The sequence below is a fragment of the Motacilla alba genome, chromosome 1 (assembly GCF_015832195.1).
Source record: "Motacilla alba alba isolate MOTALB_02 chromosome 1, Motacilla_alba_V1.0_pri, whole genome shotgun sequence".
Lineage (NCBI taxonomy): Eukaryota > Metazoa > Chordata > Aves > Passeriformes > Motacillidae > Motacilla > Motacilla alba.
This window is the reverse complement of record NC_052016.1, coordinates 86,469,049-86,492,681: the sequence shown is the minus strand read 5'-3', so window position 1 is coordinate 86,492,681 and position 23,633 is coordinate 86,469,049. Positions and strand designations below refer to the sequence as shown.

The 23,633-nt window shown below is 35.3% G+C and overlaps 1 protein-coding gene across 2 annotated transcripts in view; it reads right to left on the bottom strand.

The window, feature by feature from the left end:
- Nucleotides 1-23,633, bottom strand: part of ITGBL1 (integrin subunit beta like 1) — a 130,217-nt gene that overhangs the window by 51,829 nt on the left and 54,755 nt on the right. For both annotated transcript variants that reach the window (XM_038127221.1, XM_038127212.1), the window contains exons 3-7: nt 23,215-23,361; nt 20,272-20,394; nt 18,597-18,737; nt 15,737-15,877; nt 11,199-11,345 (exon numbers count right to left, since the gene is read on the bottom strand). In XM_038127221.1, the coding sequence (XP_037983149.1) occupies nt 11,199-11,345; nt 15,737-15,877; nt 18,597-18,737; nt 20,272-20,394; nt 23,215-23,361 (699 nt within the window). The remainder of the gene's footprint in view (nt 1-11,198; nt 11,346-15,736; nt 15,878-18,596; nt 18,738-20,271; nt 20,395-23,214; nt 23,362-23,633) is intronic.

Sequence of the window (23,633 nt, the reverse complement as noted above, 5' to 3'; positions counted from 1 at the left end):
GATTTTCACTGAGAAGAACCTTTGTTAGCAATTTCTCAGTATGGAGATTAACTTTCAGCCTGACTTTTCCTGACTTTGAACTGTCCCTGAACTTTGCACAAGTTTTCTCCAAACATAAATTGCAGAAAACAAATTTACTGTAGTGTTATTGCCCAAGATTTCATATAAATATTTAGACTTATATCCCACAAATATTTTAAAGGTATTTAGGCTTTTATTTTTTAACAATACTTCCCACTATTCACTGATAACTGCAAAAACTCTCAATGAGAGATCAAAAGCCAATATTTTCCCCTGCACTTCTCTCCGTGATCCTTGCTTCCATTTAAAATACTGAGTTCAGTCTGTACTCAGGCTCACAATACACAAATATTTCTAAAAGCATGTAAAAGTAGGGAAACAATTCCATATATTTCTCTCTCAAGGGGCTACTGCTTTCATTTCAGTTTTTTTGTGCAAAGCAAGTATACAAATGCTTATAAAATCACAGGGAACAAAACACTTTAAAGCACTATCCACAAGAAAATGTTGCTGAGTTTTAGAAACAGGTGTTTGATGGACTTCCAAAACTCTAAAGAACATCTTTTTAAAGACATTCTTACTTAACAGCAACTTACTACATTTACTTCTTAGTTTTATCAAAAAAGAAAATGCTTTTGCAAGATACTGGGTTTTTCCTTATAGATCATATATTGATCACTATGTATGCTCACACTAAAGAAGCAACCTCTGAAAGTAATACAGTAGAAGTTCAGCTTAAATATCAAAGTCAGTTGATTTGAACTCAGCATTTGCTAAATGTATTAAGCTCTAAAAGTTTGTTGAAAGAAGAAGGCTTTCGTTCTGCCTAGGAAACCCCACATACTTTGAAAATGAGATTAAATTACTTAATAAATTACCTTTATAGTGTTCTGACTCTTAGAAATACCTGTATCTCTAATGTACCAGTCAATGCTTCATGCAGAGTTGGCAAACAGCACTTTAGAATTTAATAAAGCAGAACATAACTATTGATAAAAACATGCAAGTCTATTTTTGACCACCATAAAAAAAAGTTGGCTTAGCTTTTTATTGCCTTTCTTCCAAATAGAATTTAAAGAAATTTTTAATCTTTGTCCCTATGTGCTTCAAATACCCTACTGATGTGCAGTTACCATAGGAGTGAAATAACTCATTTTGTAACATAAGTAAAACATAGCAAAATACTAGCAGAAAAATAAGGAACTCCTCAAGCAAGAAATCATGAAACAGATAAACAAGTAAGCTTTGATTAGGTTAGAACCTGGTCAGGTTTAAATCTGGTTAAGAAAAAGGGTAGTGTTTCATTTTTCCCACACAATGTTAGGCCTCCAAAATTATTCTATCAAGTCCAGACTTCCTTTCCAAAAAGCATATCCTAGAAAAACGCAACATGGTATTCACCAACAATCTGAATATTTGCAATTCTTAACAGTTTTAAGCCTAAAAATTGGTTTCATTTGAATTTTAAGGATCTTTCAGGTATTTTAAGTAAAAATTTTCATAAGCAAAGTAAGGCAGAAACAAAATTACTCAATCAGCCTAGGAACCTACTAATCATCTATCAAACTATACAAAACCAATTTTGGGTCAGAACTGATCCATTTATTTTACACAAGTTGCTGCCTTGAAGAAGGCACAGAGCAAGTAACAGGTTCAGAGTAAGCAGCGGGTCCTTGACATTATGTGCTGGAAACTCCTCTCTTTCTTTCATCTTTTCCTGAAGGCTTCCAAGCTACCACACCAGCTTCAGTGCAGAAAGAAATTCAATCTTCATGAGAATAACCACAGTACAGTATTTGATAGATGTCTCTTTACTCGTAAATTAGATTGGGACAGTTCACCAGCACTGAGGCCAACTGGCATGGAAGAAATGGCATCTGTACTATCAAAGCATCTTCCATGAAGGCAGCCTCATCCAGCCTGCCCACTGGGACCAGCAACTAGCCCACACCAATTCCTGAGCTACTATCAGGAATTGTTGGGAGAGAATACTAGCAGGCACAGGGCAAAAGTGGCCCAGTGGGTGTTCTATCAACCCAGCTTTAGACAAGCATGTTTCAGTGCCTTGGGGTAATCCAGAGAACTATTTAACTTACTACTAAAGATGTCACTGCCAAGGGAAGTCAAAACACTCTCAAATGACAAGTATTCAGGAAAAGGACTCTTATCTGTGTATCAACAGCAGAGGTTCCTTGCTCCAGCAGACTTCTTCTACCTTGATTTATACTGCAGTAAGACATCACATTTGGGGTAAATAATTCGGTAAATTGCAGTGATTCATAGAACCCAAATGCAGGCATCGAAAGGTTAGCCTGATAGTAATTCTTTTAAGGACAGTAGGATAAAGTATGAATTATGACAACTCATCTTATAGTAACATAGAAATATAGAAGAAATGGGCAAATCATTTCTGATTTAGAAACACTATCATTCCACCAAAACCAAAGGCTGAATTATCATATTTTCATGTCTAGATAAATTTAAGATGTACCTCACCCATTGTAAACACAGGACATTCTTCTGTGTTTACAATAGCTAGCACCTATTTAACATGATAACTTGACTCTGTTGTGCACACACAAGTGCATTTCCAAATACAAGTTGACTCATGCACTAATATTTCAATATACATACATTTCTTATGGTGATGAGTAAATATTTTGGACAATACAGACAGTCTCAGTTTTTGCTGCATTGTACAACTTCATGGGAGATATTTGTTCTAGTGAACAAGCTGTGAAATCTAATCAGCTCTTACATAAACACATGCACACATCTCACTTGCTTCTTTGTTCCAGCAGAGATTCTTTTGGAATGTCTCCTGTTATTGTGATTAAACTAAGAATACTTGATATACCAAAGTCATGAGAGAAGGTACTTAAAGATACTTCCATTTTAAATAGCTGTGTCACTTGCTCAAATGTAAAATGAACTTGCATCTATGTCTCATGTTGTATGCATTGCAAAAGCATTCCTTCTTACAATTACCCTTGCACATTGCAATGAATAATTTTTCTTCAGTGTGAATTTTTCCTGTATCTCTGCAAGTACTCAAGACATTAATAAATCCTGATTTCTGGTCAGACATCACTTTCTGAAGTCAACCAAAATAGGATGACAGTCTGGAGCAGCAAAAATCTAGGCTACTTTAAAAATTATTATTAATTTTAATTGGTTATATCTTCACTGACTGGAATGCATAGCTTACATTCTACCTCCTTAAAATCAGTTTATTATATAAAAAGCAAATATATTTCATGTATGTTAGGCATCCTTCGGCAAAAAATGAAAGAAACGTCAAATCTCTGACTGTCAGGTTTCAGTGCTTAAGAGCATGCAGTTTCTCTGTCCACCATTGACAACAATATATTTGTTTTCTAGGCTCTTACAAGCACATACCATCCATCAGAGGCCTTGATGTGTTGTGGGTCTATCTGCAGTTCACTATCTAATCAAATGAAAGAGACAGACCAGAATGTAGATTCAGAGGAAGTCCACATAAATGAGTGTCAGTCCAGCCTTTGATTAGGTAATAGCAATTTTGATAATTACAGCAATCCACTACTGGAAAACATTCTAAAATTGCCAGCCTGTAGCAAAGTGTAGCACTTACAAGAATCCACTTATTTCTGAACATTTTTAATCCTAACCATGCTCTTTCAGTTGTAAACAGCATAATTTGGCTGGCTAATTTAAGACAGTGATCTATTAAAAATATTAATATATAGGTAAATATATATAAATATATAGGAAAATTCTTCTAAAATACAGCCATCATCTACATTTATAAATCTCACTAGAATACAAATAGAACAAGCATTGAAAATTTAAGCCAAATTCACACACAGTATTAGGCAAAACTATTATTTCTCACACACTATTTTTCTGGAAAACAATTTCAATATTGAGACTGTTGAATTATATAAAAAATAGGCAAATATGATAAAGCAAATTGGTGAATATGTTTTTTTCACCCTCAATTCGCATTCTGTATTATGTTCCCTGCTCTGCTAAAGAAATCAAGTTCAAACAATTTGAAAGAAACAGGGGTGCCTGAAAAAAAGGCCAGCTATGTCAAAGATACACTAACAATTACTGAATAATGACTTTTAGAGCAGCAAACCAGAGTCACATCAATTGAAACAGGGAGACAAAGGTAAAGAAAATTAATCAAGACTGGGATATGGAAGACACTATGTACAGAAGATAGCTAGCTGTCAGAAAGGCAGTCCTGGCCTTCAAGGTCTTTCACAGATGTCTTCATTAACAGACATCCTTTCACAGATGAAAGAGGTCCTATCTGGAGAAAGAATTATGATCAAGAGAACAAGAATGAGGAAGACATCACACACAAAAATAAGTTTGCAAAGTGTCCAGAGGTGGTAGCATTTCAGAGGCACTGAGAAAGTAAGAGGTATCTTTCATATGATCAGTGCTTACAGCCATCAGAGAAACACTTGAGCAGCTAAGTCTGTTATTTTATAGATTTTTGCCATTTGTACCCTAACCAATCTTACCTAAACCAGTGCTTCCAAGCACACTCCAGCAGGCATATGGATCATTGGAAAAAAACCCAGGTAAACTGGCTGTGATTAGCAAGGCCTCCAACCTTGAGGTTTCCTTCAGCTCTAAGACTGCAAAGCTTCTTTTACATCCTTTCTTGATCAAGTGGTCTGTAGCAGACACCGACCCCACTCATAGTAAGTAATGACATATTAATATATCACAGATGAATAATCAGACATAGCATATATAAATAATTGATCTGGCCTCTTGCATATCCATTTAAACATCAGAATTTTTTTGTCCTTTACTGCCTTATTTACCGGTGAGAATAAAATGAAATATATTTTAATGAAAACATGCTATATTGAAAAAGAGCATGTAAAATTATTCTTGCTGGTGAGGTGGCATCCATGTTTGTTACTCTACCAGCCAATGATGCCATGGTTTAAAGATTCTTTTCTTATACTGGGCTTTTATCCCACAGCCTTTATTCCTAAGTATTATCCTAAATCAGATAAATTATTTTCCCTCAATTCTTTACTGCTTCTCAAAATTCTCACCATGAAAACAAGTGAGAAAATTCAGAACAGTAAAAAATTCTATTACAGAATTACCACACTCTTGTAATATCACCTACATCTCAGAAACAGACATCTTCCAACACACCCTGCTTCTTCCAGAACTGATTAAGAAAGCACTTATGCAGATACTTTATGAACTATTTTTTTACTACTGAATTATAAGCATTGCAAGTAAGGGTTCACCGAAGAAATGAAATGTTCTTCCTTTAGTTCCTCTGTCCCTACTTGATGTCTCCCAAAAATACAACAGTATAAGGTAAAAAACAACAGCAAGGAGTGCTATAGGTCAGTCACAAATAAGTACCATTCTCTACAGAGAAAAACTGAAGTGATGAGCTCCTGAGCACTTTCTGATAAAAAAAAAAAAAGAAAAAAAAGAAAAAAATTAAAATTTGGAAGCTTTCCTAACAAAGACAGCTTCCAGAAGGTTCTGCTTCAGTTAAGAGAGAAAGGCTCAAACAGAGCCTGAATCAGAGAAGCTATTTAAAATCAGTGATCTAAACTATTGATACACAAATCTAAAAGGAATGGGATGGAACTATTTATTTCTATTTTTTTCTTAGACTTCAACAGACAATAAATGGAGTGCAAAGTGCCAGTCCAGCATATAAGAGTATTCCAAATTGTATAACAAATACTGTTACACCAGCTCATTCAGCATTAAAGTAATAGCACAGCAAGAGTGCCTCTCTGCTTGAAGCACACAGATGTAGAAGAGCTCGATCTCAAAGTTGATGAGATGAAAGCTAGAGATGTGACACATGACTTGAATTTGTGTTCTGTTCTTGTTACACCAGATAATAATGCTACTTTCTGCCAGGCTGTCGACTATAGTGCTCTAATTAAGACCTCCTTCAGAATGCAGGGGTCATGCAAAATGAATGAAAACAGCATGCCAAATTCAGAGATGATGTACATTAGAGTAATTTACACTTCAATTAAACAGCACAATTTGCATAATAAGGGTCTGCAGTAAAGAGCTAGTGGCAGGGGTAGTAACCTAGATTTTACCTTAGGATTGTTTACACTTTTCTGCTCTGACCCCATCCTGTCATGTAGAAAGTATAGTGAATTATTCAAATAGCAACTTCTACTATCATCTCTCCTTACTAAGCCAACAAGCCATAGGCTTCAGAAGTAATGTTTTTCTATAAGTGTCTAATAGAAACAGGAAATTTCTTTTGTTTATCAGTTTTACCAATGTCATACTAGAGGGATACTCCCAAGTCCTTAACTAATAACTGCACTTAGAACAAAAGAACCAGAACTGTAACATTATAGAGCTATACTCAATGAGGTTCCAGAGGTAATAGAGTGGAACTAGTTCTCATGATGTGACACATGCCACCAGCAGCCTTTTTACCCTTTTAAGGCATCATACCCAGCTGTAGGGACTTATCTGTTGTACATATGAAAAGATCAGGATTACCACATTGCAGTTTGTATAGATTTAAAAATCTTGAACATATATTGAATTATGTCATTCAAAGGTTTATATGAAGCGGTAGTAGTTAATCATCCAACTCAAAATTATTTACAAGCTGAATATTTTATGTCATATTTTCCATGAGTCATATAAGACTTCACAAAGGTCAGAAGAGAGTTGTGTAGTTACACCTGGTTTTAGGCAGCTATTTAGCACATTATTTTTATCTAGGTTCCATCCACTATCATCACCACACAGATAGGATTATCTCATGTGTGTTTCTCTTTCCTTCTGTTTATGTTCTCCATTTTGTATCAACTGGAATCTACAGCAGTTGATACGACAATTTGTATGTAATGAGATTGCTTCAGAACAGCATAAACTGCGTATCAAACAAAAAAAGATACACAAGATGCTCCAGAGAAGGATTAAGTCTTTGCAGCAAGCACTGGCCAATGGCTCTGCTGTTGGGAGCCATCACTGACCTTTGCTTTCAGACTTCAGGAGATGGTATCTGGCCAGCCTGGCAACAGAATTACAGAACATAAGGGATTGATTCCCTGCCTTAGCTCACCACAAGGAATCTTTAAGAATGCATTGAACACTGTTGCTGTTCCATTAAGTTAATCAAAATCTAATAATTTTAAATAGAGAAAAAATGGCAAAGTTATTGCTGTTGGTAAACTTTCAAAACGACACACAATTTTTGAACTAATGATTTAGTATTTTAAAAATGGGGCTTAGGGGCCTTTTCAAAAACAACAGAAATCTTTTAAAGTAAAGAACCAAAAAATCCCTTCATTTTTCAGTTAGCCCATGCTAGAGCATAAGTGTAAGGAGGAATTTCACAAATAAAGAAATAGTTTCATTTTCTCCATGTGGCAAATAAATAAAAGTAATTTTAGAAAATATATTTAAATGCTAAAATACCAATAAGAGTATTTTTCAGTTATCTGGCTTTGTAAATCTGCCATGGAATGGCTGCATTCACCAAGGGTAGGTGAGGAAAACAAGATTATTTAAAAAAAACAAAAACCCCTCTCATTTATTATTCTCAAAACCTACTCTTTCTATTTTCAATTCCCTTCCTAAAGGATTTTTTATTAAAACTATTTTTAAATCTGCTTTGTACCTAAAGGGAAAACTCAAGTGACTGATGTGCATTTTAAAGAGAAAAGTGGTTTGTCTTTTCCCTTAATCCTGACAACAATATGGTACCTCTTTATTTCAAACCATAATGATTTTTTGGTATGTCTTTTCCTTTATGTCTGACACTGGTCCTGAGGTAGAGTGTGCTCTTAAAAGTAACAGATTTTCACTGTGAAAAAAGTGGAAGTTTTACATCTAAGCTAAAAGTCACGGAGCAAGTTAAAAAAAAAAAAGCAACACTCTTGGGAATAAGAGTATAGAAGGATTCTTCGCTTTATATGAAAGATGATGCCCAGAATCACTCCTCATCCTCAAAAGACTTTTGTAGGGAAAGTAATTTTTGGAAAGTACTTAATGTGTTTTTATTCCCAAAATTTTCTTGTTATCTTCTCTCACCTTATATATAGTAGGAACTACTGACGGTATAGACAACCTGATTGATGTAACTGAGAGAACTTATAATTGCTCTGTCTTTATAACACCATTTCAGTATGTAGACATTTTCTTTTTACTACTCAGCATGTCAACAGAAGCCTTCTCTCTCTTTCACCTGCTGGAGCAGCTAAGAAATACAAGACCATGGTGTCATACTTTTTTGGCAGCCTCTATGATATCCCCACATGCTGAGCAGCACCCGTGAAACAGCTTGTTTCATGTGAATTCTTTCAAATTCTTATGAGTGGGGAAAACCAGGAAGGGAATTACAGTCTGAAAACAAAGTTCACTGTTTCATCTATCCTCAGAAGAGCAAAATATAGACTGAGTAATCATAACATATAGCATTTTATAGAGAGTGATTATCTAATTGTGTTCCTCCTGACCTCTTTTCAATTCTCTATAATTTTAATACAATTTTTTTATATGCCTGTTACATTAAAGGTTAAAAAAAACCATTTTCATTCCCTGTTCTTTTTTCTATACCTTTTTTTTCTCTTGCTGAGTTTACATGACTGATATTAAGGGAATATGGGATTCTCAAAATCTGGGTGGGATGTGCTAATCCTCTTCGTCCCCATTGCTATAAATAACAAAAGTATCTAAATCTAAAAACAAAAGGTACAGATGAACAGAAAACATTCTTTAAGGAAACAATACATGGCAAAATCATAAAGTCATGTGCCTGCATCTCTGAGAATTCTGTTGTGCATCCTATTCCATACCAGAACTGCCTTACCAGAGGATCCCACTAAATAAGGACATTAAGGACTCAACTTCTTTGGCAGTACAGTGGATTACTGACCTGGGCAAGGATAACTGTCATTGTACCATCATTTCCAAATGGAAAAGACAAAATCTCCTTTTCCTTTTCAGACTTTCCTTTCTTCATCACACAATCTTCCCTAAGGGCATCAGAAAAACTTGGCATGTTTTTACAAGCCTACGGCCTTTCCCACTCCTAAAGACTTGAAATAGATTGTGTTTGATTGGAAAACCTTTTTTTGATTCATCTGCTTGTGTCATACTTCTTCCCATGACAAGTAGTGGGATTTCCAAATGGCACCAAATTTAACTATGCAAGTCCAATGACAATTTTTCATAGGAACTAACCCCTACTTTAGCAGTTCAGAAACTTTCTTACTTTTTTTTTATCCAAAGTATCACGGAACAAGGAGAAATCCAAGGAGTCCAGGGTAAAAAGGAAACACTGTCCAGTAAAACACAGATGAGTAGACTGAAATATCTTCCCAACATCTTAAACAAAATTGTTCATAAAACTAAAACAAGGTACGGCTTTCCATTTTTAAATGGAAGTTTTCATGGGGAATTTTTTTTCCAGTCTGGAATGCAGAATCTCTTGTTCCTTCATTACAGCAGCTGTCTATCACACTGTGTCCTGAATCCACATATGTGCCTTTTGCACTCCTTGAACACCTTGGTGATCTCTTCTTGCTTGGAAGTCAAAGTTCAGTGAAAGCCACTATCAATTAAGCCTTTTGTTCCCATAGCTACTGCTTTCAAAAATTTTGACCAACAGGTCACTCAGTCAAATTATTTCACCTAAAAATTAGCTATTTCACTGCCAGGATCTCAACAGGAGAACACTGCCAGCATCATTAGGCACTTTTGCAGAAAGCCAAAAGGGTAGAATTATTGTTATTAATGTCAAAATTTTTACATTTACTCTTCGTATTATACTTAATTTTAAAAATTCAATACTATATATTTATTCAAATTAAACTTGTTTTTATGATTTTTATTCTTTCTCTGTCCTCACAGAGGACAATGCAAATAAATCATAGAACTGACTCCAAGCTCTCAAGATACACAACTTTTAGTGAAGCAGATGAAAGAATAGACATTCAACATCCATAAGGTCAGGAAAAGAAAAAGATCCAGTATTAAAAAATAAAAAATAAAATCAAAAGTCAACACTCCTTTCTTTTAGTTATCATTCTTACAAGCATGAAAAACAAAATGCAATTCATTCTCTACAGATGCCCATTCTCCAACTAACTGGTAGCAAAAAATTCTGTTGCAAAATTTTAGCAGCAAAAGAGAGACAATTAACTGGAAAATGGCAGCTTAATTAAGAAAAGAGCAAGCAACTGTCTGTTAATACATAGTTCTTTTAAGATACTCCTAATGCTACTTTTAGGAAGTAAATGAGCTGCTACACAATTACAGGGGAAAATAGTACAATTGCCACAGAGATAACTTGGGTGGACAGCCTACAATTTTTGACTATGTTAGATAGTATTAGTGAAAGAACAAATCACAAATGAACTGACATTAAGGGTCAAATGCAGTAATTCAAGAGAAGCTTTAGGCCTTTACCAGAAAATACTTAAATGGGCAGAATTCATAACAACTTCAATTACCAGTTCTAGAAATATTCTGTCTTATATTTACTTTTCTCTCTTCTCTCTGCAGAAAACCACATTTCACACAGTCACAGAGGAGAATTAGCAGGTCCTTTTCCTTTTGAGAAAAATTGTTGCAATATATCTTTTAAATGTGTCAATGACTTAGTATATATATTTTAGTCAAAACTCTTGAAAAGGCTACAGTGTCTCAAAGAAATGCTTTCAAATGCAAAGCCAATGGCCAGCTAGCAAACTGTGCTGAAGTACAGCTGCACTTTATAAAAGAAGTCAGTCCTGCACTTAATGGATAGTCTTAGAGTAAATCCAAACAGTCCTTATCACAATGGTGCCACAACATTTTACACAGGCTGAAGACCTCAAGCTGCTTTTGTCAAAAAATTCACAGGATAAATCCATATTTTTAATGTACCTTTTGTAAAGACTTAACAAAAGCAATTTTCAAAGCACCCTTGAAAGCCTCCAAAATGAATGTTAAGACATGTAAAATAAAATGCAAAGCATGTAAAATAGGTGACCTCTGTATTCTTCTCCTCCCTCCTCCTGAATCACAAGTTATGCAGATGTGATTCATGCACAGTAAACCAAGAAAGTACACATTTTTCAGTACTAGCAATTCTGGACATCTACAAAAAATTCTTTTAATGGAAGTACATTTAAAGGGCATGAAAATTCTTCCAGAAATGTGCTTACCTCTTCCAGAGCAAGGTAAATTAGAATTTCCTTGGCATTTCTTAGCACTTTCTTCAACTGACATTGGACATGAATGTGGATGTTCACACTTTCTCCCAGTCCATCCTTCTTTACAGTCACATCTTCCACAATTACATTGTCCATGACCTTTACAATGAATGCAATCCAAGATTAACCTCCATTCTGATGAGGTATAAAAAACTCTTAATTGGATGAACTTTATCATAAAGTTGGTGCTTCATTCAGTAATGAGATTGGCAAAAAATACAATCCACTATATCTACTTTTGTTTCTGAAAATAGCACTGTCTACCATTCCGTTTCAGCCATATTCCCTTTTCTGTTTTTTCGTCAAGGGATGTTTAACAACTCAGCACATGAACTTATACAAAAGGGTGAAACAGAGATTAAAAATACATATTTCACCATTGTTTGGAAGGGTGAAATGTCGTAAGGCAATATTTAATTTATTTTTATGTTCTTTTTCTACCATGGTTGCAGCATATTCTCTAAGAAATACATCAATACCATTCTTTATCTGCTTGCAATCAACATGATCCGCTAGAGACAAGCAATGTCACATCAATTACAAGTCTCAAACCAGTGTCTTCTACTAAACCATGATATGCAAATAATAAAATTTTGAAATATTGGATATAATCAATTCTCATTCCAGTAGGACAATTGGATGTGGTTTTTGGTATCTTACGGCATGTCTGGGACTATTCCCTGCACATACATTTCCTCTATATGAAAGCAAACATATGCAATTTTTCTTGAGCTTTTCTCAAGAAAAACTGAAAAAAAAAAAAGATAATTGTCCTTCTCCCTCTTTACAAAAAGCATTGAGATTCTGGCAATGCAAAATGTTCCTGAGAATCAGCAAAACAACATTCCTTGCCATAAAATCAAATATCTATTTTCATGAGCTCAGACAGCAGGTTAGATCTCTCACAATTTTCACTCAGTCATCATTCACTGGACACAGAACCAAAGCATTGCTCCAATGTCCATTTTTCTATCCATGTTCTTCTTGAAAACCATAGTAACAGAGATTTTATACCTCTATTTAACCATACTTGCACTTTAGTACCAATTCATAAAACATATTTGTTCATTAGTTCACAAAGAGAAAATGAGAGGAAGAAATCATTCTAGGAGTCATCAGAATACTTCCCAGAAGACAAGTCTTATTAATTGCACAGGACAACTTTTCTTTACATTAGTTATTTGTTTTCCTTGAAAAGCATTACAGGCTTCCTCTTGTTCAGATGATGAGTTTAGATTAGATTATAAGGAAGAAATTCTTTCCTGTAGGGATGGTGGGGCTCTGGAACAAGTTGCCTAGAGAAGCTGTGGATGCCCACCTCTGGAAATATTCAAGGGATGCCTGAATGGGGATTTGAGCAACCCAGTCTACTGGAAGGTGTCCCTGCAGGGAAGGTGTCCCTGCAGGGAAGGTGTCCCTGGTAGTGGCTGGAACCAGATATTTTTAAGGTTTCCTCCAACACAAACGGTTCTCTGATGCCACAATTCTTTCCTTTGCTTTCATGTGTACATGCTGACAGGTTGTGAATTGGATTTATGATCCCTGACCCAGGGAGATACTTATAGGAGGATTAGGCACTTTCATAAAATAGTTTTTTTACTAAAGCCACAGCAAAGGAACTAATGAAATGTGCGAACATACAAATTTTCTTAATGGAAGGATGTTTTATTTCTGTGTCAAGTCATGAGAGCTATTATCTCTTTAAATGAAGATAATCACTTTATTGTCAAGAAGACTTCTGAAAGACAATAATTCAGTAACATTCTGAATGGCACTTCAGGTGTTAAAAGAAGGCATGCAGTAGTCAATATGATGTACTGTGAAATAACAGTCACCTCAAGCCATATGAAGCTTCCGGAGGGAGCTGCCCTTGGCGATGTTAAATCCTCACATCAGGGCTTGTTAATTCCTGCCATTTGTATTGTATTAAATAAACATAGAATTTCATTCAGTCACAGTGAAACTCTTTATATAAAAATAGGATCTCCTATAATTTCTCCATGCTACTCAGGACAAAGTGGTTTCCTGTCTCCATCTATTAGGTAGACAGAACAGGACAAGAAAATTTTGTATCATCTCTTTTTGATAAAGGTTTTAAGAGAGATGGATTATTTTCCCTAATCTAAATAGTCACCCTTGGATTCATTCCAAATCAATTTACAAATAATCGTGAGAAACAATGAGGATATTTTTCAGATACACCTAACTCTTTACACTTTGTGCAATAAAAATTTATTTCATATAAGTAATTAAAAAACCTGTCCCACTAAAATTCCTCTATTAAATATTTGATTTAATTGCAGATTCTGCCTGACTACCACAATACAACAAAATTAAAACTTATGCATCTTTTCTATTTCTGAAACAAGACTGAACAGCAGGACTAGAAGATATTGTTCACACTGCTTCATGTGCAAATGGATTTTTTTTTGCACAATCTATTTTAGGAATGTATACTTGGATGGCCAGCTAAGACTAAATTAGGCTTTTCTAAAACATAATGGAAAGGGAATGGATAAAAATAATTAGTGCTAAGATTCTTGATGGGGAATGAGAAAACAAAATTATACTTCAACTTGAGTTTCAGTCAAGCAAACCATATGAGTCCTTCCTTTCATATCTAAGTTTTCCTCATTTACAGTTACGTCTGTGTAATAAAGAACAGCGTACCAGTCCTTAATCCATGCCAAATGGCAGTATCTTCCCCCAAGCTCCTTTGTCTGTACTTTCTTACCCTCTGCTTTCTTACAACCATTACCATCCCGGGCAGCAGCAGCCGCCAAGGCAATAATGTCCAGGAAAGGGGAGTTCAAGCATATCTTTTTCAGTTTCACAGCATTAGTTGTCGACGCCACAGGTTTGATTTAATTTAATTAGGTTTGAACTCTTGTGTTCACCATTAACTATATAATGCATTTACCTTGTTGATTTGTAGCTTTGAATTCCTTAGTTGATGATGATATTTTGGTCAGTCCCTGAGTGCTAAAATCCCTGACAGCAACACAGTGAAACATTCAAAAACTAACAACCAAGTCCATCTTTCTGCTGCTCTCATGACTTCATGACTCCACACAGCTCTACATCATTGCAGTTTATTCATTAAATAAATCCCTAAGTTAATATATAATATCTGCAAGTGGTTGAACAGTAACTAGTAAATTAAGTCACTGAAGGTTTTTGGAAAAGCTTCTTTTCCCCCCATTTTATTAGCTAGCGATTCCTCTAAATTTATTAAAAACAAAACACACCAAAACAAACAAACAAAAAAACCCCACCAAAAACCCAAAACAAAACAAAACAACAACAACAAAAAAAAAAAACAACCAAAAAAACACACCAAAAAACCCCCACAACTCTTGAGAAACTTTACACTTTTTAAGTGAAAGGCAGAAAAGGCAGAAAATTTCATACATCATACTGGTTTCAGCTTTCTTTCTCTATTACAGACAACTCCAATGATCTTTCTGTGGGACATATCTCACTCTAGGAATAGGACGAAAATATACCACATCATTATTGTCCTTGACATGACTGCATTCTTCCTGTTACTAATTAGGCCAGACCAGATTTCTGAAGGATGCATTGAAGCTGACAACCTCCAATCTATAAAGTCCCTTTGAAATAACATTCATTTGCTTTTGCAGAATTCCAGTGTGCACAAATTGCATGCTGTGTATTGAACAAAGTCCTTCTCTCCTGCATCTTTATTAGTATCCACATAAAATTGCATGCAAGGTCTCTCTCAGAATTTCAGGTTTTGTTAGCTGATACATGGAACATCTAAACAGCAAAACCATGGCTGGATGGACGGATGGACGGACGGATGGATGGACGGATGGACGGACGGATGGATGGACAGATGGATGAATGTTAACTGTTTTGAATATAATGCTCTCAAGTCCAAGTAGAAAAAAAAGGAACATGGATGTGTCTAAGATGTACAGTCTGGGCTACAACAAGTGTAGCTGGGCCACATATTCATGTTTTTCAAGTATTGATGCTCTACTTGGTCTCATGTCAATTTGTATTCTCAGGGGACTGTTTTTCATTGACTCATTTATTTACTCTTCCTTGAATTTCTTTTTCTTGATTATCATCTATCTTCCTGTCATATAAAATGAAATAACAAACACAGTCTGATCTAATGAACTTTCAAATTCAAATTGTCCCAAGAAAGGATACACATATATTTTAAATTTTATTTATTATCCATTTTTTTTAGGTTACACTGAACACAAGGGTATTAGAAGAATCTAAAATATTTCTCCTAAAAGAATCTAATATTTACAGGATTTTGTTACATGGCATGGAAAAAAAAATACAGAATTATGTCTTTAAATTAAAAAGCCCCCTCCAAGCCCCCTCCTGCCCCCCAAGCTTGGTATATTTTAAGACAGGAAAATGAGAATTGGAGCACTACGGAAGAGGAAGATCAGACCACAGGTTTTTTATAAAACTACACCTAAGTCCCCTTTATACACAAACCTTACCTGAACAGAAGTCATCAGAATATCTATCATACACTGCTTTGCAGTTTCTTTCATCACACTCACAAGTATCTCCATGAATATCTCCCCAGTCACCAGTTGGGTCCACATCATGGCATGTACATTCCCCACATACACACGTGCCTAAAAATGAAAAAAAAAAGTACAATTAAAAAAAAAAAAAAAGACAGATTGAAGATTAACTGTGTAATTTAGAGTAACAGCACTTTGATTACAGGAATTTATACTTGTGAATTTTCAGCTCTCACAGAAATGCAATTTCAAAGCTGCAAGTGATAATCTTGAACGTGTGCTCATCTTCTATGATTTGGAACCTTCTATGATTATTTAGTAGCAATACTTTAAACAAACAAATTGGCTTCCTGTTCATGTTTCTTTTTGCTGTTGAGCCTTGCTAGGAGTCAACAAAAAAATGTAGCTCACAGAACAGTTGTACATCTTTGACATCAACCGTAATTTGTCCTGTCAGTAATGACAATAAAAATCAATTATGTTTAAATGAGTTGGGCTTGGGCACAGGGGATAATTAATGGTTGTTAAAGCATAAACATTTAAACTACAAGAGAATCCAAATTAACACAGCTGAAAATGTCTAGGAGGTCATTCTTTACCTAAGAAGAACAGCAGCAGAGATCTATGTGAAAAGATACTTCTCCACTTTCCCAAGTCAATATTCAGGGCCTCACCCTGTTGCTTACAATAAGAAGAAATGTGAATAACATAAAACAAATTTGCATATTTTACTAATATGCAGAAAATATGGACCCTACTTATTTAGGAAAATCTGAACAAATACCCCCAACCAAACAAAAGAATATATTTTTGTTATTCAGAAATTCAAATATGCTCCAGGGCAACACACTCACTACTTTTTTTGAGATGCTAACAGGCTTGTAGAAGCAGCCTGACCTTACTGATGCATGCAGTTCATTTCTTGCAGAATGGCTTCACCTTCTGCCACTCTGCCAACACATTTGTGATCATATTTAGGTTACTCTAAACAACACAATGTGTTGAGGACAACAGGACAGGATGACTAAACAGTACACTTAGATATGGGCACATTCTCTAATAAAAGGAGAAGGTCTACACAACCCAGCATGCATGACATGAGCAGGAAGAGCTTCAGCCCTGTATAATGCTAAGAACCCTGAGACAGCCCTCAAGAAGTTTGTGCCTAATTTTTTATACGTTCACAATTCAGTGACATTACTGAAGAAGAAAAAAAACATCTAACCAACCAACAAACAAACAAAACCAGGAAATGCCTCTGGAGAGTGATTAATCCCCCCAGAAACAACTTCAAAATTAATTTAGATCAGCTGTCCTGGATGTAAGAATGCAGAACATAATCTCACCAAAGTTTAAAAATCTAAATTTTCACATGTGGTCTAAACCATTTGACTAGACAGTGTAGGGGAAAAGATAAGAACAATTTATCCTTCTTAGCACTGAAGGAGGGTGGGCAGCAAGGTTAGCCTCCATATTTGATTTTTAGAAGGCTCAAGACTGACAAGATGAACTGTACTTATACCATAAGATGTATAAACACAGAAAACTGGGTAAGCAGGACTAAATGGAGCAGAAATACTTGGCTGGAAAGCAACTTCACATTGTCAGAAACCTACAAAATTCTTATGAAGATAAAATCACAAATGCATGAAAGGCTGAAGGCATGGAAGTATCACACAAATGTACCTTTGTATTGGAGGTTGCAGCTACTCAGAATATCAGCTATGCTATTCACACAATTTCTCCTATTGCAATGCCAGTTTAAAGAAATAATCGCACACTAAAATTTCAAATTTGATTAAAAGCTTGCTTTGACGAGAAATTCTTTGCCAAGAAATTATTTTCTCTGTGCTAAGAAAGCATCTGATATGAAGACATTTTGATATCTATTATTTCCAGAACGACACGAAAATTTTATGCTGACGTCCCAAGACTAAATGAGCCTACATGATCTCTGTATTTGAGCCAAACTTTCAATTTCAGCCAAATTACGAGAAGAGAGTTTTCTAAATGCTCTCAGGATGATTGGACATTCACAGTACAGCAGGTTTTGCCAGTTGAGATGCTTTTAAGAGAGTTATCTATGTGACTCTTGCTTATGTACTACTATAATTATTCTGGTTCATAGACAAAAGAACACCCTCTTTTTTTAACTCCTTGTTCACAGCAGCTAGTGAAAAGCAACCTTATTTTGTGGGTTTTTCTTATTTTTTCCCCCAAAAAAGGCAAAATTAGACAGGAGTATAAGTTAAAATTCAAATTCCAAAACTGTGTGCAGATAAAACCTTAGGTAGTTAGAAAAACTGTGTGAAGTCTACCTTTCCATCTCTATACATTCCACAGCATTGTTACTGAGCATTTCACAGGTGTTTTTCTGGTTGTAGTGGAAATAAATGCTTCATGTTTTCATTTTCCCCATTCCATTGTGGGTCCCAAGTCTTATTTAAGAGTGAATTGACATACAGTTCTGTGACCTTACAACACCAATCCATTCAAAGTCAAAAATCTGGTAATATTTATTCTGTGAGCTAAGTCTCTTATCAAAACAAATATGTACTGAATAACAAATTATCCTACTCAGTCTTACTACAAAAACAAAGAATGAGAACAACTTCAGTTTGCTTAATCAATAAGTGGATGTGAACTTGTGAAAGTTTATGCCTAAACACAGGTAACTATCCAGATGAAAGTGTATATCTAGAGCTGAAATAGGTGAGAACAAGTAGAAACTCTCAGCAAACACAATCTATGTTCTACTGTAGAGAATGCATAGAGTGAAATAAAAGCCAACTATATAAACATGTCTAGAAGGTTCATGCAAATGACACACCTCTGTTGCTGCAGATTTTGCCATCTGGAGATGTGCATCTTTTCTTGATCTCCCAGGGGGTGATGTCACACTGGAATTCACATTTATCTCCATGCCAACCAGCCTCACAGTAACAGTTTCCACAGTAACACTTTCCATGGCCTTAAGCCAAAACAAATTTTGTACAGTGAGAAAGAGGAAAGTTTCTAAAAGGCATTACCAATTTAATTGTTTTGATCTTTTATTTTAAAAACTTTTACTGCTAGATTCAGAATAGAAACAATTTATAGTCCATGTATGAATACATAAAATCAGACAAAAGATATCTGAACTACACTTTCTCCCTCTATTTTAGAACTGGTTTTCCTTTAATCATAGATTAAATCTAATCAATAAACACTGACAACATAATTTTTATATTTTTAATATTTTTTTTAATTTATGGGTAAGAAGATTCTTGAATATGGCTAAACCAGTTCATTAAGGAGAATTCTTTTCAAAATTAATTTTTCAGAAGTTCATTTAACAAAACATACATATACCAAAAAAGATGGCTGCATCATTCAAGTCTAGGTGAAACCAGCTCCAGAATATTTTCATCTGCTAAGGTACATGCGCCATGTCCTTCACAGCACAAAGCTTTTAAATTAAGTAGTTGTAATTTCTACTAATCTTAGAGCTCCTGAATCTGGACTTCAGAGGACCATTCTGCATATCCTCATTTAAAATCCCTACTTAATCCCAGGATTTAAAAAAGTTCTTTTTGCCTTCAAAGGCACTTAAATAAATAGAATTTATTTTGCTGTCTGTGTAAGGAAAAAACAGAGAAAGAGATTTTACACAAGGACTCTCTTTCTTCAGACACACACACAGGAAGCACTACCACCAGATACGAATAGTCTAGGAGCAGACTGAAATACTCTTGTGGGCATATGGACACAATCTGCATGTGTGTAGCTCGAACAATGTTTGTAGCACCTTCCAGCTCAAAGACAAGCCTCCTTCTCAACATAGGCAACAGCATTTATAATACCATAAATGGTGTGTATTGCACAACATTTGACTGCCACGTTCCTGCCTTATAATGACATGAAAGAACAGTTTGAATTTTGGTTGCTTTTCTATCAGCAGAGTTAATTTCATGTTATTTTTTTTGCCTTTCCCATCACAGATGAAATTCATTATTCATTCCTTTCTCTTCTTATCTTCCTGCTTCTAAGTTATCATCCCACATTTATTCCTGATATTTTTAATTTTTGCTTCCTTGACAAAATTTGTAATAATCTATGTTCTGGTTTGTTCTTTGTTTTATTGGTTTTGGTTTTTTTTTTCCCACATGTTGTCCATTCTGCTCTCTCTTCTCTGTGCCACAAAGCATTCACATTCCTCATATATATTCTACTGAAGACAGACACACTAAGCTATGAATTACCTTAGTGATTTATCTTGTACAATTCTCTTTGCAGTTCTTCCAAAAAGAGGAGAATGTCACAGGATTTATTCATTCTTTAACCCTATGGTTAGCTCATTTTTGCACCTCAAATTTGCACTTACAATTTGCAGTGTGAAGTCTTGCAAATAGAGTTACTTTTATTTTAAGTCATACGTTCAGTAAAGATATTTTGTTGAGCCATGCAATAAAATAATAGCTTGTATTAATCTTCTTCACTTTTCTTGTGCTCATTAAGATACATACCTGTACAAATCTCTCCTGTTTCATCATCAATGCATTCTCTGTCATCACATTCACAATATTTGCCATACACCAGTCCATTTTCTTCTGAGTTAGTGCATTGGCACCTGCCACACTGACATGTGCCTGTAAACATTTAAGAGACATTACCCAAGGACTGCAGATCATAGAAAGAGTTTCATTAGTGTGTCGGTAGAGACGGTACACATTTTATTTCTGAGAAGGCTGAAGTCTAAAGATCATCTACTCAAATAAAGACAGACACAGAAATTATCAATATCAACAAAAAAGCCTAATCTTAGCTGTACAGAGACAGAGCACTCAAGTGCCTTGGAAGTGTAAAGCTGTTTTTTTCACAGCGTAAACCACAAAAAATACCCCCCAAAAAAAACCCCAAAAAAAACAACACCATAATGAAAAGCCAGAGCACTCAGGCAATGCAGCAAAGAATGCAAATGGATTTGTAAACAGATCTCTCTTCTATCACCACTCATCATGTCACACATTTGCTCCTTAGTGTTTTGAGGAGAGTTGCCCCTCAGCTCAGTGGCTGCCTCCCTCCATGACCTGCTCTCCTGAATAGGAAGAAACTATTTTATTCCTTTGTGGGAAAGAAGAATTCCTTATTTTCCCTCAGAGGGTCTATCTGACCTGAGAACATAAATAACTGTAGAAATGAGTTCCACAGTCCAAAAAAACTCACAAATACATTAAAATGATATTAGAAACAAAAGTATTACTATGCCACTCATATAGAAACCCCCTTGTTCCTACCTTTTTTAAAACTGAAAGGGTGAGAACTTTGTGCAATATCACATTATTGGGGCCTTGTGGTCAGTGGTGTCAAACAAGTTGTTTCAATAGTCAATGGCATCACTATGCCAGCAAGTACAGATTTTTTAAAAATTCACTTCACAACATTTATACTCCTCAAATGACATCCATATGTATTTTTGAAAACACAGTTATTGGCATCAGAGAAGTTCTCCAAAATAGAAGTTTTAGGCTGATATTATACAAGATTGCAGAAAGCAGTTGATGTTTTTTACCCTTACGAATTTTGCCCTTACAAGCATAGCATGACTTTTAATAAACATCACGTTAATCCAAAGAACAGAAGTATTGGGCTCTGTGACAGACATGGCCATTCTAAAAGAGTAAATTTTTTAAATGTATGCAAGAGCTAATATAGTAAGGTAATAATAACACAACTGATAATACAACATAAGTAACCTACAGAATTAGAGTTATTTGCTACAATTACTTGGTAAACAAATATAAATGCAATTTTTGAGAAAACTGTCATGATTACAAATAGTTCCTGAACAGGAAAGAAGGTAAAACAGAAAACTGATTCCTATACTGGTCAGAGATTCTAAACAGGTCAGAGGGACCTGTTTAGATACACCAGAGGGTGTATCATAAAAATGTTCATTCCTTCCATTGGCAAAAGAGAAAATTGCTCACATAGAGAACCTCAGTTTAGGTAGGATGCCCCAGTTGTTCTGACAAAGGATTAGGAACTAAGTCAGAAAAATGAAATTTTAGGTGGATCTTGATTGGTTACTAAAAAAAAATTACAATACATGATTATCTGTGTTTGTAACAGCTCATGTCATCCCTTCCTATCTTTTATTGGCAATTACAAAACAGAGCCCAGACCTCAATGACAGTGTTAGTAGCAGAGCAAAAGGCAATCCCACCAAGACAAAATACAGCCCATCAAAGTTAGTCCCTAGTCCGTCTCATTGGAATTCCTGTCCTGTTTAATATCAGCAAAAGCAAAACCATTTATTCTTCTCATCATGCCACAAACACTTCCCCCTTAGCTACTTGGATGGTTGTTAAGCTATGTTCATTTTCCTGTGAAGACTGTAGCCACTTCGAACCAAGGAAAGAAAGAGGCTAGTTTTTAAGGACTTTTACTAAGTACAATGACCTATACTTGTTTTTGAAAGTCAGTTTCTCATTTAGCTATCTCTCATGGCTCCCTCAATAGCAAGTTTCATACTTCTATTGTTAGAAATTAAGTGTATCATTTACTCAGTATGCTGCATGCTAATAGTTTTATATTAAACTGGTTTCTTACCCTGTCCTACCTTCTCTCTAACAAGTCCCACAAATCCTTGGGATCCCTGCTCATATCAGCAACTAACTTGTGAGAAATTTACTTGTATGAAAATGTGTGGATTCTAACAGAAATTAAAGACCAGCAATAGTGAGCAGAAGTGGCATTCTTGAAACTTGGAGGTCAATGTAATGGAAAAACCAGAAGGCAATTTCTAGTCTCAAAACTCAGTTGGTAGAAAATGCCCTTTAAAATGGTACCATTCCTCAATGAAGTCTTCTAAAAGGCCATTTGGTTTTCCTCTGAATTTTTTTGGTTTTTTTAAGGAAAAGACCTGTTTAAGTTAAAATGTTTATAAAACTAAACAATTAGAGAAGAGAGTGTTACCAAATCAGAACAGTGAATATGGAAATGCTCCTTTAAATGATTCAACACATCTTCTACAACTGATTTTAATAATCACAGGTACAATTCAAAAGTGTCCCAAAAAGTTGCACAGCTTATAAATGTCCAGGAAAAATATTTGCAAATGCCATTTTTGGATTCTGTAAACACAAACACTTGCTAGAAGTTACATCACTTCCTGTGTTAATGCCAGTGGAACAACATTCTCATGAAGAAAATAAATGACACAGTTGCAGTTTCATCAACTCACAACAGCTGTGGATAAATCAGAGTACTAAAGTAGGTGTTCCTAATCAGTGTACATTATACGCACAGAAATAAGCCTATAGGAAAATTAAACATTTTAGTACACCTACAGTTATTCTGAGTCTCTTGAAACATACTATACAAAATTATTAGTTAGAAATGACAGTGAATCTCAAGATAACAATGGGAGAGCACTAAAGTATTAAAAGCAACAAAAGACGTCTTACCTGCACCAGAACAGATGATATCTTGAGAATTCTTGCACATTTCATTGCTTTTCTTCCTTGTAAGATTGCAAGTAGTTGGATACTGACAAGCTTCACCATACCAGCCTTCATCACATTTGCACTTCCCACAGTCACACTTTCCATGGCCTAGCAAAGGAAGGAAAGAGTGTGTCAAGACCCTTCTTCTCTCATTCAGAAAGTGGTATTTTCTTATCTAGCTTTTAAAATAGATTCCATCAATTACATCTTTAAATGAACATGACTAACAGATTAACTTAACAGAGTTCATATGCAATTAAAAATAGCAGGGAGACAGCCAGCACATGGCTCCACCAAGGGCAAGGCCAGCTTAACCAACTTGTGCCATTCTATGATGGAATGGCTACATCAGTGGACGAGGGAAGAGCTACAGATGTCAT